The sequence below is a fragment of the Bubalus kerabau genome, chromosome 8 (assembly GCF_029407905.1).
Source record: "Bubalus kerabau isolate K-KA32 ecotype Philippines breed swamp buffalo chromosome 8, PCC_UOA_SB_1v2, whole genome shotgun sequence".
NCBI classification, from domain to species: Eukaryota; Metazoa; Chordata; class Mammalia; order Artiodactyla; family Bovidae; genus Bubalus; species Bubalus kerabau.
In genome coordinates this window covers 25,876,345-25,892,615 of record NC_073631.1, presented here as the reverse complement: position 1 = coordinate 25,892,615, position 16,271 = coordinate 25,876,345, and the positions used below count along the sequence as shown (strand labels likewise).

General features: G+C 37.2%; 1 protein-coding gene across 1 annotated transcript in view; it reads left to right on the top strand.

Annotated features, from left to right (window-relative positions):
- The window catches only part of DGKB (diacylglycerol kinase beta), a 1,145,939-nt gene that overhangs the window by 512,221 nt on the left and 617,447 nt on the right, over positions 1-16,271 (top strand). The window contains exon 14 of the mRNA XM_055589891.1: positions 14,980-15,029. Coding sequence (XP_055445866.1) covers positions 14,980-15,029 — 50 coding nt within the window. The remainder of the gene's footprint in view (positions 1-14,979; positions 15,030-16,271) is intronic.

Here is a 16,271-nt window from a genome sequence, read left to right as displayed (position 1 = left end):
CTGACTCTTTGCGACCCCACGGACTGTACCCCCTCAGGCTCCTCTGTCCATGGGATTTCCCAGGCAATAACACTGAAGTGAATTGCCATTTCCTTCTCCAGGGAATCTTTCCAACCCAGGAATCGAAACAGCATCTCCTGCAGCTCCTGCACTGCAGGAGGATTCTTCATCATTGAGCCATCAAGGAAACCCCTGGTAGTTAATTTAATACATACTTATTTCCAAAATGGTTATGACTTATTAAACACAATATATACTAGAGAGAAGAAACTAAGAAAATTAAAATTAACACAAAGTGGATATGATGAAGCACCTGATATAATTAACTTTTGCAGCTGAGTGTTATTTTGGAATCTCAGTTTTCAAGTAGCTAAGTAATAAAGGAGTAGAGACACATTGCCTAAGGTCAGAGATTCTTGAACTTTATCACATGTAAGAATCATCTGTAGGACTTATGAACACACTTACGGGGCCCCAACTCCAGTATATGTCATTCATCGGGCTTGGAATGGGATTTTAGAATTTTCAGGTCATGCTTATGTGGTAGGGACCACACTTTGAGAAGCATTGGTTTATGCAATTCTTTTTGTCTAATGAAAATACATAACACACACACACACACATACACAGACACACAATTCACCTGAAACTACAATTGTTTCTTGGAGTTGTCAGTGACAGCATTTGATATGCTTTTCCCTGGATTATTAGAGAAGGAAATGGCAACCCACTCCAGTGTTCTTGCCTGGAGAATCCCATGGACAAAGGAGATTGGCAGGCTACAGTCCATGGGGAGTTGGACACGACTGGGTGGCTTTCACTTCACTTGCCTGGGTTATTACATAAATGAATGGCACTGTTTTAAATTTCTTCCCCCAACAAAACAGTGTTTTATAAATCTATTCAGTGATTGCTGCCACTTCTAATCTCTCCATCTCTCTTCTCTGCCAGGCATTTACAAAATGTTTAGAAGAAAGCATTTTTTTTTTCCATTGAAAGGAAACTAACAAACCAAAGCTCTTGAACTTTCCCCTGATTACATCATCTTCAACTTGCTTTCCGTCACTGATCTTTAACTCAATCCTAATGCCCAAATGTGGGCTTTGCAGGTACTGAGACCACCCTCCCCCCTGATCAATACAAGATATTTATTCACCTGCTCCCATGCACCCTTGGAAAGTGTGTGTGCATGCATGTGTGTGCATGTCCTGAAGTTGTGGAGGAATTCTATTTTTATGTCTCCTCGTTGGCACAAGTTACCAACCATCCAGACACATAGATGAGAACATTGTGCCAGGGCCGACTTGCCCTCTTCCCCTTAAGCCCACAACAGTGCTTTAGGGAGAGTCATTCAGTACATCCCTCTTAGGGTCTCCTTACATTCCTCCAATTCTATGACCTCACCTCCATTTTATTTCAGCTGCTCACTTTTGTTGCTATACACTAAAACCTGTAAGGCTTCCCAGGTGGTGCTAGTGGTAAGGAACCCGCCTGCCAATACAGGAGACAGAAGAGGCACATGTTCAATCCCTGGGTTGGGGAAGATTCCCCTGGAGGAGGGCATGGCAACCCATTCCAGTATTCTTGCCTGGAGAATCCCATGAACAGAGGAAGCCTGGTGGTCTACAGTCATAGGGTTGAAAAGGGTCAGACATGACTGAGACGAAATAGCACACATGTGCAAGCCTTGTAATTTCCAAAGACTACTCTTATTCTAAAGATTTAAATTCTGGGATTTTACTTGTACCACAGCCTGTGTTCACTTAACTTACTTTCCAACTTTTAATTTAAATATTTATAGCACAATTCTCGAGAACTTGAACCCTTCATTTCACTAATTGAATGAATCTTAGCTTTGACCCTTACTATCTAAGTAATCTGGGCACATGTGTAAAACCTCTCAGGCCTTAGTTTCCTCAGCTGTAAAACTGATATAATAGTAATGTCTATCTTGTATGTTTCCTACAGGAATTAAATGAACCATTATTTGCTTACTTAAATTCCTTTACATTTATGTGAATGTTAAGTGAAATAAAAATGAGAATTCTCACCTCTTGACCACTTCCTCTTGAGCTTGCCTGCATTTTTTGCATCTCCCACCCCATCATGTAAAGACTGATTCATAATCTGTGAGGTCAACCATTCCTTCTCACTTAGGTTCGGACAATACAGTTTATTTGCTAATATACTAAGCTGCCAGAGATATTGTGAAATAAAAATACAATTCAATGGATTATAACTCTATTCACAAACCTCAGCTGGCCTTCAGTGCCTTTAGTGTTTCTCTAATCATTTATTTTACTCTAGTTAGAAGTTCATTTAGGTGTTTTGTAACTTCAAACACCTACTATGTAATCATCATTTCCCTGAGCTGTGAATTCTTGTAACTTCCTAAAACTTGTCAGCTTCTACACCTGTACTTTCCTCTTTCTCTTCTGACTCAGGATGAATGTGTGTCTTTGATCATTCCCTACTGAATAAAACACAAAAGTGAGCCCTTAACTTAGCATCGGTATACAAATCTAGCTCCACAATTTGACCCCAACCTACTTGGCCCATCTTGCATTTGGCTTTGATTTGCATAAAAAGTCCCAGGCTCATGAATCTACTTTTTAATCACTGGACAAACCCGGAACTTTTCCAGCTTCATGCCTTTGCTTAAAATGTGCCTTTGCTAGATATATATATGTTTCCCATGGTATATTAGATCCAGTCTGTGCATACATGATAAGTTGCTTCAGTTGTGTCTGACTCTTTGCAACTCCATGGACTGTAGCCCGCCAGGCTTCTCTGTCCATGGGATTCTCCCACCAGGGAATCTTCCCAACCCAGGGATTGAACTTGCGTCTCTAATGTCACCTGCATTGGCAGATGGGTTCTTTACCACTATCTCCATCTGGTATAGTCTGCACTTAAAGCCCTGCTCACATCATGAATCGTGTTGCCATCTCTAATTGAAGTATTTCACTCTCCTTCCTCGTACCCTTATGCTGGGTATAACTTCCCACTGTAGTACCTACCACTTGTGTCTGTGTATATTTCAAAAGATAGATGCTCGATTAAGGATAGTTATATGGAACTGCAGACTATGGGTGCTTGACAAGAGAAAAATAATGGAAATTATTGAAGGTATCTTAGATAACCATTATATCTACTACTGTGGGCAAGAATCCTTAGAAGAAATGGAGTAGCCATCATAGTAAACAAAAGAGTCCTAAATGTGGTACTTGGATGCAATCTCAAAAATGACAGAATGATCTCTGTTTGTTTCCAAGGCAAGCCATTCAATATCACAGTAATTCAAGTCTATGCCCCGACCAGTAATGCTGAAGAAGCTGAAGTTGAATGGTTCTATGAAGACCTACAAGACCTTCTAGAACTAACACCTAAAAAAGATGTCCTTTTCATTATAGGGAACAGGATGCAAAAGTAGAGATCAAGAAATACCTGGAGTAACAGGCAGATTTGGCCTTGGCGTACAAAACAAAGTAGGTCAAAGGCTAATAGAGTTTTGCCAAGAGAACCCACTGGTCATAGCAAACACCCTCTTCCAACAACACAAGAGAAGACTCTACATATGGACATCACCAGATGGTCAACACCGAAATCAGATTGATTATATTCTTTGCAGCTGAAGATGCAGAAGCACTATACAGTCAACAAAAACAAGACTGGGAGTTGACTGTGGCTCAGACCATGAACTCCTTATTGCCAAATTTAGACTTGAATTGAAGAAAGTAGGGGAAACCACTAGATCATTCAAGTATGACTAAATCAAATCCCTTACAATTACACAGTCAAAGTGACAGATAGATTCAAGGGATTAGATCTGATAGAGTGCCTGAAGAACTATGGATGGAGGTTTGTGACATTGTACAAGAGGCAGTGATCAAGACCATCCCCAAGGAAAAGAAATGCAAAAAGGCAAAATGATTGTCTGAGGAGGGCTTATAAATAGCTGAGAAAGGAAGAGAATCTAAAGTCAAGGAGAAAAGGAAAGATATACCCATTTGAATGCACAGTTCCAAAGAATAGCAAGGAGAGATAAGAAAGCCTTCCTCAGCGATCAGTGCAAAGAAATAGAGGAAAACAACAGAATGAGAAAGACTAGAGATCTCTTCAAGAAAATTAGAGATACCAAGGGAATATTTCATTCAAAGATGGGCACAATAAAGGACAGTATGGACCTAACAGAAGCAGAAGATATTAAGAAGAGGTAGCAAGAATATACAGAAGAACTGTACAAAAAAGATCTTCATGACCCAGATAACCAAGATAGTGTGATCATTCACCTTGAGCCAGACATCCTGGAGTCAGAAGTCTTGTGGGCCTTAGGAAACATCACTATGAACAAAGCTAGTGGAGGTGATGGAATTCCAGTTGATCTATTTCAATTCCTGAAAGATGATGCTGTGAAAGTGCTGCACTCAATATGCCAGCGAATTTGGAAAACTCAGCAGTGGCCACAGGACTGGAAAAGGTCAGTTTTCATTCCAATCACAAAGAAAGGCAATGTCAAAGAATGTTCAAACTACTGCACAATTGCACTCATCTCACACGCTAGTGAAATAATGCTCAGAATTCTCCAAGCCAGGCTTCAAGAGTACATGACCTATGAACTTCCAGATGTTCAAGCTGGATTTAGAAAAGGCAGAGGAACCAGAGATCAAATTGCCAACATCCGTTGTATCACTGAAAAAGAAAGAGAGTTCCAGAAAAACATCTACTTCTGCTTTACTGACTACTCCAAAGCCTCTGACTTTTGGATAACAACAAGCTGTGAAAAATTCTTAAAGAGATGGGAATACCAGACCACCTGATCTGCCTCTTGAGAAATCTGTATGCAGGTCAAGAAGCAATAGTTAGAACTGTACATGGAACAACAGAATGGTTCCAAATCAGGAAAGGAGTACATCAAGGCTGTATATTGTCACCCTGCTTATTTAACTTATATGCAGAGTACATCATGAGAAATGTCAGGCTGGAGGAAGCACAAGCTGGAATCAAGATTGCCGGGAGAAATATCAATAAACTCAGATATGCAGATGACACCACCCTTGATGACACCACCCTTATGGCAGAAAGCAAAGAACTGAAGAGCCTCTTGATGAAAGTGAAAGAGAAGAATGAAAAAGTTGGCTTAAAACTCAACATTCAGAAAACTAAGATCATGGTATCTGGTCCCATCACTTCATGTCAAATTAATGGGGAAACAATGGAAACAGTGACACTTTATTTTTGGGGGCTCCAAAATCACTGTAGATGGTGACTGCAGCCATAAAATTAAAAGATGCTTGCTCCTTCTTAGAAAAGCTATGACCGACCTAGACAGCATATTAAAAAGCAGAGACATTGCTTTGCCGACAAAAGTCTGTCTAGTCAAAGCTATGGTTTTTCCAGTACTCATGTATTGATGTGAGTGTTGGACCATAAAGAAAGCTGAGCACTGAAGAATTCATGCTTTTGAATTATGGTGTTGGAGAAGACTCTTGAGAGTCCCTTGGACTGCAAGGAGATCAAACCAGTCCATCCTAAAGGAAATCAGTCCTGAATATTCATTGGAAGGACTGATGATGAAGTTGAAACCCCCATACTTTGACCACCTGATGCAAAGAACTGACTCACTGGAAAAACCCTGATGCTGGGAAAGATCAAAGGTGGGGGAGAAGGGGACGACAGAGGATGAGATGGTTGGATGGCATCACCAACTTAATGGCCATGAGTTTTAGCAAGCTCCGGGAGTTGGAGATGGACAGGGAAGCCTGGTGTGCCGCAGTCCCTGGGGTTGCAGAGCCGGACTCGACTGTGCGACAGAACTGAACTGTTTGAAGTTATCAAGTAATATTAATTTTACACTTTTTATTTTAAATACTTGCCATTCACTTTTGAATTAGTGTTTTTCAAGTTATTGATGACTTAGCTAGAATAAGTTCTAAGTTAACTTACAGTTACTGAAAAGAAATCAATACAAAAATATCCAGAAAATAAGTAATTGACAAACAGATAATGAGAACTACCCTGTACGTTAAAGTTATTGCTATGTCTAGTATCAATTTAAGGACTACTGAAAATTAACGTTGAAAAGACCTTAGATATCATCTAGTTAACCTTCTTGTATTGTCAATGAAAAATCTAAAGCCCAGAGAGGTTGATTATTATTTATGCCACGAGTTTAGCTGGCTGTGACTAAAATGCATGATTTCTGACCTGCTGTGTGTCTGTTAGTCATTTTCATGTCCGACTCTGAAACGCCACGGACTGTAGTCCACCCGTCTCCTCAGTCCATGGGATTTCCCAGTCAAGAATACTGGATTGGGTTGCCATTTCCTTCTTCAGGGGACCAACCCAAGTGTCCTGCATTGCAGGCAGATTTTTTACTGTGAGCCATCAAGGAAGACCCTCTGACTTAATGCTCTTTTTATTTTGCAAAGCTGCCTTTCCTTTTTTAGATTATTGTTTCTATTGTAGAAAATAGGAAAAAGTATAATACCATTACCTTAGATACCAAAGCTCTAAGTATTATTTTTGCCACTGCCCTTATGGTTTATTAAGTAGGTCTTGAAATACATAAAAATACATACAGTAAAAAATTATGAGTTAAAGAAATTCCGGCTTAAATGTCTTTTAAAATATAGACTGTAATCTTTAAAAACAATTTCCATAATAATACTTTCATATCAATAACATTATGCAAAAAACAAAGACATATTCAATGCAAAGATAAATTAAAAACCTGCAAATCTTTTGGAAAACAGATTAATTCTAGATAGAATTATTGTCATATTACATAATTTGCCTTTCCTTTGATCTTTTAACCAAATTCATGTGTGGGCACATAATTGTTTCTATATAAAGTGTAATTGCATGAGCATAAAAATAGAAAAAAAGTGGTTTAAATGAGTTTGTGATTTCATAACAGGTACCCATCTTTGGAAGCTATCATGTTGACAGAATAATTTTAATATTGAGCTTAAATTAATTTTGCACCTAAAAATCTATGTCCTATTGGCTTTAAAAATAAAACCTATTGGTTCAATAATTCACTTGACCTTGGAGTCTAATTATATTTTTAAATTCTAACAATAATAGGCTTATTATAATGTTTGAGGATAGATATTAATTTTATCAATATTATTCAGACGTATTTTAGAACAGAAAGTTTCTATAGGCTTACCACGCCAAATAATTTTTATCTTCCATGATGTTAATAACTGTCCTATTTTCTTTATTTGATTAGTTTCTCTATTCCTATACAACTAATTAATTTTCAAATCTTCCACCCTAAATTCTGGTTTAGAAACTTGTGCTCTTCATCTATTCCCTCATCTTTTCATTGTTAGTTACCTTCCCCTTTTATCTTAATTGCTCAGTCTTTGAAATCACTATTTTTAGACATTAGAGTTCCAAGACAGAACTTTGAATTATAATATTGTTAAATTTCACAACTTGTTCTCTTTTGTCTTTTATTTGATATGTGAGACACCTACTACAGGCTTCCAAGGTGGCACAGTGGTAAAAAATCAGCCTACCAATGCAGGAGATGAGACACGAGAGGCAGGGGTTTGAGAAAGACCCCCTGGAGGAGGAAACAACAACCCACTCTATATTCTTCCCATGGGGGAGCCTGGCGATCTACAGTCCACTGGGTCCCAAAGAGTTGGACATGACTGAGCACATCTTCTACATCTATGATGACTTTTTTTTTTACTCTTTCTAGCATAATTTGCACTTTACAGAGACTCCATTTTGTTTTCAACACCATCCTTATTTACCTTTATTATTATTTCATAGCTTGAAACTTTCCTCTTAGTTATAAGATTCCCCTTCCTCCTTTCCTGCTTTCTGGTTTCTTCCAAAATACTTTGCCTTGATTTGAAACAACTGCTTGGTGCTTGTGGGTAGGTGGGTGGGTGGGTGAGGTTTAAGCCTGACTCATGAGAGGTGAGGAAGAGGGAGTTAACTTTTCTCAGTGTTCAGTGTATACACCTTCATGTGATTATAGTCTGTTTGGTATGATACACCTACCATCAGAATACCTGAATTCGCGGAGCTCAGAACCCCTGTGGTTTGACTGCTGTAAAGGTCAAAGATCCAGTATCCTATAAGTTAGGGGGGTTGGCATGCCCTCAGGTCCAAGGTGTGAGGGGTTGCACTTAAAGGACTAATTTCTCTTCATGAAAAATGTTAATTAGTTTCCCTTTCTGTGTGAATCTGTGCCTCCTCTTCACCGCCAGCTTTTTCTCAGTCAGTCCCCATGTGTTTTCCAGCTTCTAAAATTTTATGATTCTTATTTCCCCTCACATTTCCTTTGTACTTGTGGGTTTATGCCCGTTTCATCCCTAACTGTTGCTGGTGGACTTTCAATAGAAAGATAGCATAAATACACATATTTAACATTTCATATTTTGCACAACACCACTACAATTGTAAATTAGGAAAGTAGACTTACTTTTGAAAATAGAAGTTTTAGAATTCCTATGTCTCATCCAGGATCAAAGAAAATGTTTGTCTTTGATTTATACTTGATGAGATTTGGACTATTGGATACTTAGTGCTCAATATATGTATGTTATTTTTATTATTGCTATAATAATTAAAACTTGAAATTCTCCAGCTTTCTTCCCTGATGAATTTGAATTTGTAGACAGCCATTAACTCCTGTTAATGTGTTTAGAAATCAACACTAAAAATATACTAGGGCTTCTATTTCATTCAGTAGTAAAATTGTTTCTGAGTCCAAACTTGCTCTGCTTGCCACATGAAAGGCCAGTGGATCTGAGAGAGGAGGTGTTGAGGCAAGGAAAACGACTTTATTTGGAAAGCCAGGTGACTGAGAAAACGGCAGGCTACTGCCTCAAAATAAACTTATCAGGGTCTGGATGCCAGGGTCTCTTATAGATCAGAAATGGGGGGGAGGTGAGGAAGCAAAGTAAAACGGCTATTAATCTTGCAAACATCTTCTAGAATGGCAAGCCTCTGGTAGGGGATGTGTTAATTTCTTCCTTCCTGCCAATTACAGGTGGACCTAGTTCTGAACAAAGGTGCTTTAACAGTCAGGTAGAGGGGCAGGATTCTCTGAGGCAGGCCATTCTGTATGATAATAATAACAAAAGCAACTAAAAGCAAGTCAAAGAAACAGTGCCAACATGGAGTCAGAATTGGCTTCTTTTCTGCAACAAAGTGTTTTCAGATCAACTTTCCTGCTCAAAACAACTAGAACATTTAAACTCTATATATATATAAAAAAAATTGTTTGTAAATTTTAGGAAACTTATCAAGACAACATTGTCCAACTTGTGGGCAAATTTCATGGGAGTGGGGAGCCAGGTTTTTGCCAATATTTTTAAACTGTAGTTTCTTAGATGGCTGTGAGGCTGAAAAGGTAAGGAGCTTTGGTAGACAGATCTTGGGGGAAAAACTTGAATTCTGGACTCTTTCTAGCAAGTGTATTATGCTTCTAAGTGTGGTTTAAATTTCCAGTTTCTTTATAATGGATAACTTTGAGTACTTTGTTATGATCAACTACTCATATATCTTCCTTTTTTGAAGTATCTGCTTGACTTTTTTACCTCTTCCTTAAATGCATTTTTTTTTATTACTGAGCTATATGGTCTATTCATAATATTCTAGAAACAAGTCCTTTGCTATATAGATATGTGTTCTGAAAATATTTTTTCAAATCTGCAGCTGACTTATTTTATTAATAGTCTTTTTTTGATGAACAGAAGTTCTAATTTTGATGAATTTTAATTTATCTACTGAAAAATACAGTCTTTGATGCTTCATATTAGCTTACATTGATTTATGAGGATGTTGTCCTATATTTTCTTCTAGAATCTTTAAAGCTCTGACTTAATGCAATTCAATTTGAGCTAATGTTCATACTTGGTGTGAAGTAAGGGTCATGGTAATTTTTTAGCATGAATATCCATCCAGCTGTTCCATCATCATTTTTTGTAAAGACTTTTCTTATCTCATTGAGTTGTTTTGGCCCTTCTTGACCATACATGTATGGATCTCTGTCCACTATAGCTCCTGTTGTTTTATTTGCATAGTCAATATGCCACTGTCTTGATTCCTTGGATTTTTATCAAAGCTTGAAGTTAAGTCATGTAAATCCTTCAGATTTGTTTTTTTCTTTTCAAAGTTTGGATATTTCAAGTTTCTTTTTTAATTTATATATATATGTGTGCTTAGTCACTCAGTCATGTCCATCTTTTTGAAACCCTTTGGACTGTAGCTCACCAGGCTCCTCTGTCCATGGGTTTTCCCAGGCATTGCCCTTTCCTCCTTGATGGCATCTTCCAGGCCCAGGGATTCAACCCAAGTCTCCTGTGTCTTCTGCATTGCCAGAAGATACTTACCTGCTGAGTCATCAGTCATGTGAATATTTAAAACAAAGTTGCTGTTATTTTTGTTGAGATTGTCTCCATTATATGGAACAATCTGTGAAGAATTTACATTTTAATATTAAATGTTTCAATTCATTAACATAGTATATCTTAATAGGTTTTATGTAGTTTTTCTTGGTGGTTTTATACGTTTTGCACAAAGGTCTTGTCCAAAGCGATAAATTTTTCTTATGTATTTAGGTTTTTGGATATTATTGTAAAAGGTATATTTTATGTTTCAATTTCTAATTGTTCTTTGTAAGTAATAAAACTGCAATTGCCTTTTTATCTTACCACGTCACTGAATATGTATACATATATATATTTATATGTATATATATATTTATATGTAAACATATATATCAGTATTTATACATTATAATTTCTAATATAATATATAACCTATGTTATATAAGATGTAATACTTAACATAGTTATATTAGTTATATAAGTTCTAATATAGGTATAATAAATATGATACATATGTTTTAATGTAAGACATATCTCTCTCTCTCTCTATATATATATATATGATGGGGTTTCCGTAGTAGCTCAGATGGTAAGAGCAGGAGACCCAGGTTAGATCCCTGGGAAGATCCTCTGGAGAAGGGAATGGCAACCCAATCCAGTATTCTTGCCTGGAGAATTCCATGGACAGAGGAGCCTGGTGGGCTACAATCCATGGGTTTGCAGAGTCAGACATGACTGAGCAATTAACACTTTCACTTTCATATATATGTATATAACATATTTGTTATGTAAGTTCTAATACATATGTAAGTTCTTATATATATGAAATATGTATGTATTTTTATATATAAGTTCCAATTCTTTTTGATGATTCAATAGCATTTTGTAAACATACAAATGCATTATTTGTAATTAAAGATAGTTTTAATAATTATTTTCTTATATGTATGCCAACTGCTTGCTGCTTCTCTGTGCACAGACAGCACCTTTCAGTGTTAGCCCCCCTGCCACACACACTTCTCTTCAATGATTACTGCTGCTGCCTGTCATCACCATGGATTATGAAAAGGTCCTTTTTTTCTTGGGTCACTACCATCTGATTAATCTTCTAGGCTTGTGCTTCGGATCGGTAGAGGCTGCCTCTTGTGCAAACTCTATTTTCAAGTCAGGCTAGTGAAGAAAAGGTATCTAACTTTTCATCTGTTATGGTGCTTTATAAGTCTGGCTTTTAGAATCTAGGAAGAAGTTTCAGATGCTGCCCAAAATGAATGGCAGATACCCACACATTCACACCACGTGTGTGTGTCTTTGAGTTCATATTTCCATGAAAACTTGCCAGTAGGCTTAGGTTTTCCACCTAGCAGAGCTGTATGAAATTGTTTGGCATTTACGTAATCCTTATGCCAATAAAGATTAACAGAGTCACAACTGTCCCTCATTCTAAAATATAGTTAGGCTTTTGGGAAGTCCTTGCCTTGTTCCTGGCATTTAACCCCTTCTTTGAGTGGTGCAAGAATTCTTGCCACTTAAAAAGATATTTTTATCATTTTATGCTATATGAGAAAATCTTTTTTGTTTGTTTGTTTTTTATAAAATTTATTTTAATTGGAGGCTAATTACAATATTTTGGTGGGTTTTGCCATACATTCACATGAATCAGCCATGGGTGTACATGTGTTCCCCATTCTGAACCCCCCTCCCACCTCCTTCCCCATCCCATCCCTCAGGATCATCCCAGTGTACCAGCCCTGAGCACCCTGTCTCATGCATCAAACCTGGACTGGTTCACATATAATATATATATTTCAATACTATTCTCTCAAATCATCCCACCCTCCCCTTCTCCCACAGAGTCTAAAAGTCTGTTCTTTACATCTGTGTCTCTATTGCTGTCTCGCATATAGGGTCATCGTTACCATCTTTCTAGATTCCATATATATGTGTTAATATACTGTATTGGTGTTTTTCTTTCTGACTTACTTCACTCTGTATAATAGGCTCCAGTTTCATCCAACTCATTAGAACTGATTCAAGTACATTCTTTTTAATAGCTGAGTAATACTCCATTGTGTATATGTTCCACAGCTTTCTTATCCATTCATCTGCTGATGGACATCTAGGTTGCTTCCATGTCCTGGCTATTGTAAACAGTACTGCGATGAACATTGGGGTACACATGTCTCTTAATTCTGGTTTCCTCGGTGTGTATGCCCAGCAGTGGGATTATTTCCAGTTTTTTAAGGAATCTCCACACTGTTCTCTATAGTGGCTGTACTAGTTTGCATTCCCACCAACAGTGTAAGAGGGTTCCCTTTTCTCCACACCCTCTCCAGCATTTATTGCTTGTAGACTTTTGGATCGCAGCCATTCTGACTGGTGTGAAATGGTACCTCATTGTGGTTTTGATTTCTCTGATAATGAGTGATGTTGACCATCTTTTCATATGTTTGTTAACCATCTGTATATCTTCTTTGGAGAAATGTCTGTTTAGTTCTTTGGCCCATTTTTTGATTGGGTCATTTATTTTTCTGGAATTGAGCTGCAGGAGTTGCTTGTATATTTTTGAGATTAATTCTTTGTCAGTTGCTTCATTTACTATTATTTTATCCCATTCTGAAGGCTGTCTTTTCACTTTGCTTATAGTTTCCTTCGTTGTGCAAAAGCTTTTAAGTTTAATTAGGTCCCATTTGTTTATTTTTGCTTTTATTTCCATTACTCTGGGAGGTGGGTCATAGAGGATCCTGCTATGATTTACATCCGAGAGTGTTTCGCCTATGTTTTCCTCTAGGAGTATTATAGTTTCTGGTCTTACATTTAGATCTTTAATCCATTTTGAGTTTATTTTTGTGTATGGTGTTAGAAAGTGTTCTAGTTTCATTCTTTTACAAGTGGTTGACAAGTTTTCCCAGCACCACTTGTTAAAGAGATTGTCTTTTCTCCATTGTATATTCTTGCCTCCTTTGTCAAAGATAAGATGTCCATAGGTGCATGGATTTATCTCTGGGCTTTCTATTTTGTTCCATTGATCTCTATTTCTGTCTTTGTGCCAGTACCATACTGTCTGGATGACTGTAGCTTTGTAGTATACTAGAAAATCTTGAAATGTATAGTATCTATGTTGTGATAAGTTCTTTTTTTTCTTTTTAAAAATTTTATTATTTAGTATATAAGAACAATTATCATGGTTTGCAAGATATTTATGTCATTAAGCAAGCCCTAACATTGTATCCTTTAATTCAATAGGTATACATTTCCCCCTTACTTTTCAACATCTTTAAAGTCTGTTTCCATTTTATAATAAATAGGACATCATAGCTAGGTTGGTAGCATTTTTTTTTTTCCTTTTAGTGATATGCAGGCTAGTTTTCATCACTGACTCAATGGACATGAGTTTGAGTAAACTCCAGCAGATAGTGAAGGACAGGGAAGTCTAAAGTCCTGCAGTTCCTGGGGTCACAAAGAGTCATACATGATTTAGCTACTGACAACAGCAGGCTAGTTTTGCTTCTTTTAAATATCTTAGAATTTTTGAAATATAATACTCATTTTTAAACATGAAAAATAATGAGTTACAGATTAAAGTCATTTCATAACTATGTCTCCTAGTTGTTGCTGTCTTTAGTTCATGTTATAAGCCTCAGACATCAAGACTCTTCAGGAAATTAGACAAACCCAACACAACCCTCATTTCCATTCCTCTATTTTCACAGCTGTGGCATTCTTCTCTGTTTATCTCAGCGCAGCACCTGCAGCCTTTTCTGTAGTCTCCTGGTGGTGTGTGAGCTCTTCAAGGGGTCCCTAGGCCAGCCATGGACCTCTGCCATGCTGCTTTCCTGAGCTCTCTGCGGTGGAGCCAACAGCATCTTTTTCATGTTTGATTAGTTCAAAAATTGGTTACCCCATGAAACTAACCCTCAGATTTAAACAAATATATCATTATACCCATGGCAATAACATAGTTTTGTTTCTGCATCTTCTATCAGAAAAATTCCCTTATTTTACACTGTTTTCCTTTCACATGCTGTCTAATGATCAGTCAGATCAATGACTTATCTGTGTACCATGACCTATAGCTTTTGATACATGTTTGTGTGTGTCATCTTGCTTAATTTTTACAACAAATATGTGTCTTAGGACATGGTGAGGATTCTCATAGTATAGATAAGAAAGCAGTGTTTGACTGAGCTCACATAACGGTGGATGGCAGTTTTCAGATTATAATTGATCTCCAAACCTCTAAATAAGTTATTTCTTCGTATCCACACTGTTCTTTAATATCCAGACTCTGAATGTCTAAACTCCTTCTCTTCTGTTATTTTTGAATTTCCATTTAATGATCTTGTAAAAAAATTTGAGCAAACAATAGCAGTTTGTCATGATTTCTAGCTGAATAACAAAAATCAGTAGAACTTATATCTGATATCCAGTACTTTTATTAATGATTAATGATTAATTCACATTGAAAGCTTAAATGATCCCATAAATCAGCTACTTGAAGGTGGGGAGGGATTTAGTAGTATTTATTTCTGACAGAAAATAAATTTTCAAGAGTATGCCTTATTCGAGCATTGATCTTACTCACCTCTAATCTTTTTTTCAACACCTCTTTTATTTCTAGTTATGTTTCGCCTCTATGACACAGATGGAAATGGCTTCCTGGACAGCTCGGTAATTTTTTTCTTCAAATTTTCTGTGAAAATTTAAGAGTAGTTTGCTCTGAAAAGTGCAATGAATAAATTTATAGCTATTACCACAGAAGACAAAATATAATTTCCATGCACTGATACAACATTTTTATCATCTGACTTTTTGAAAGCAAGTGATCAGAGGAAACTATTAGGATTATAGTTGTTGTATTAAATAAGTTTACTACAGAAAAGTGACTTTTTATACAAAGAAATATAAAAAAGACCCCAGCCCTATCTGAATAAAGTGTAAGAGAAAGATGAGGACAATGCTCTAAAAAGATATCTCTCTCTATATATATATCAATGAGATTTGACACTTAGGAAAATGTCAAGAATACAGGTAGAATTTAAAGGAATTATAAAGTCAATTCAGTCATTTTATTATTTTCCCACTTTTTAAAGAGGCTTCCCAGGTGGTGCAGTGGTAATGAATCCTCCTGCCAATGAAGGAGACACAGGTTTGATCCCTGGGTGGGGAGGATCCCCTGAGGAAAGCATGACAACCCACTCCAGTATTCTTGCCTGGAGAACCCCATGAACATAGGAGCCTGGCGGGCTACAGTCCCTGGGGTCGCAGAGAGTTAGACATGACAACACATAGCACCCACACACGTTTTAAAAGTACTCTTAGTCTCATGCTGTTGCTAAGTCACTTCAGTCGTGTCCGACTCTGTGCAACCCCATAGATGGCAACCCACCAGGCTCCCCCGTCCCTGGGATTCTCCAGGCAAGAACACTGGAGTGGGTTGCCATTTCCTTCTCCAATGCATGAAAGTGAAAAGTGAAAGTGAAGTCGCTCAGTCGTGTCTGACTCCTAGCGACCCCATGGACTGCAGCCCACCAGGCCCCTCCGTCCATGGGATTTTCCAGGCAGGAGAACTGGAGTGGGGTGCTTAGTCTATGTTGATAAAATAGGCCGTTATCTTTAAAACTGCTTTGGTAAACTTCCCTTTGAAAAACACCTTATCCCATTTTACAGTCTATCTATAGTTTTAGTTATAAAAAGAAATAGAAGAAAATATAATCTCACAGAAAGCAATAAATAAATGTTTATTTTATTCATAATATAGGCATATCATTCACAGCTTTCAGAGGAGTAGTTAGCTTCTTAGTTCTCAAATCAGAACCTTATAAATATATCTGTTTAACAGATGAATGTATATGTGTATTTCAGATATATTTTCTGTCTAACATTTTGTATATTATATCATGTCCTATTGTA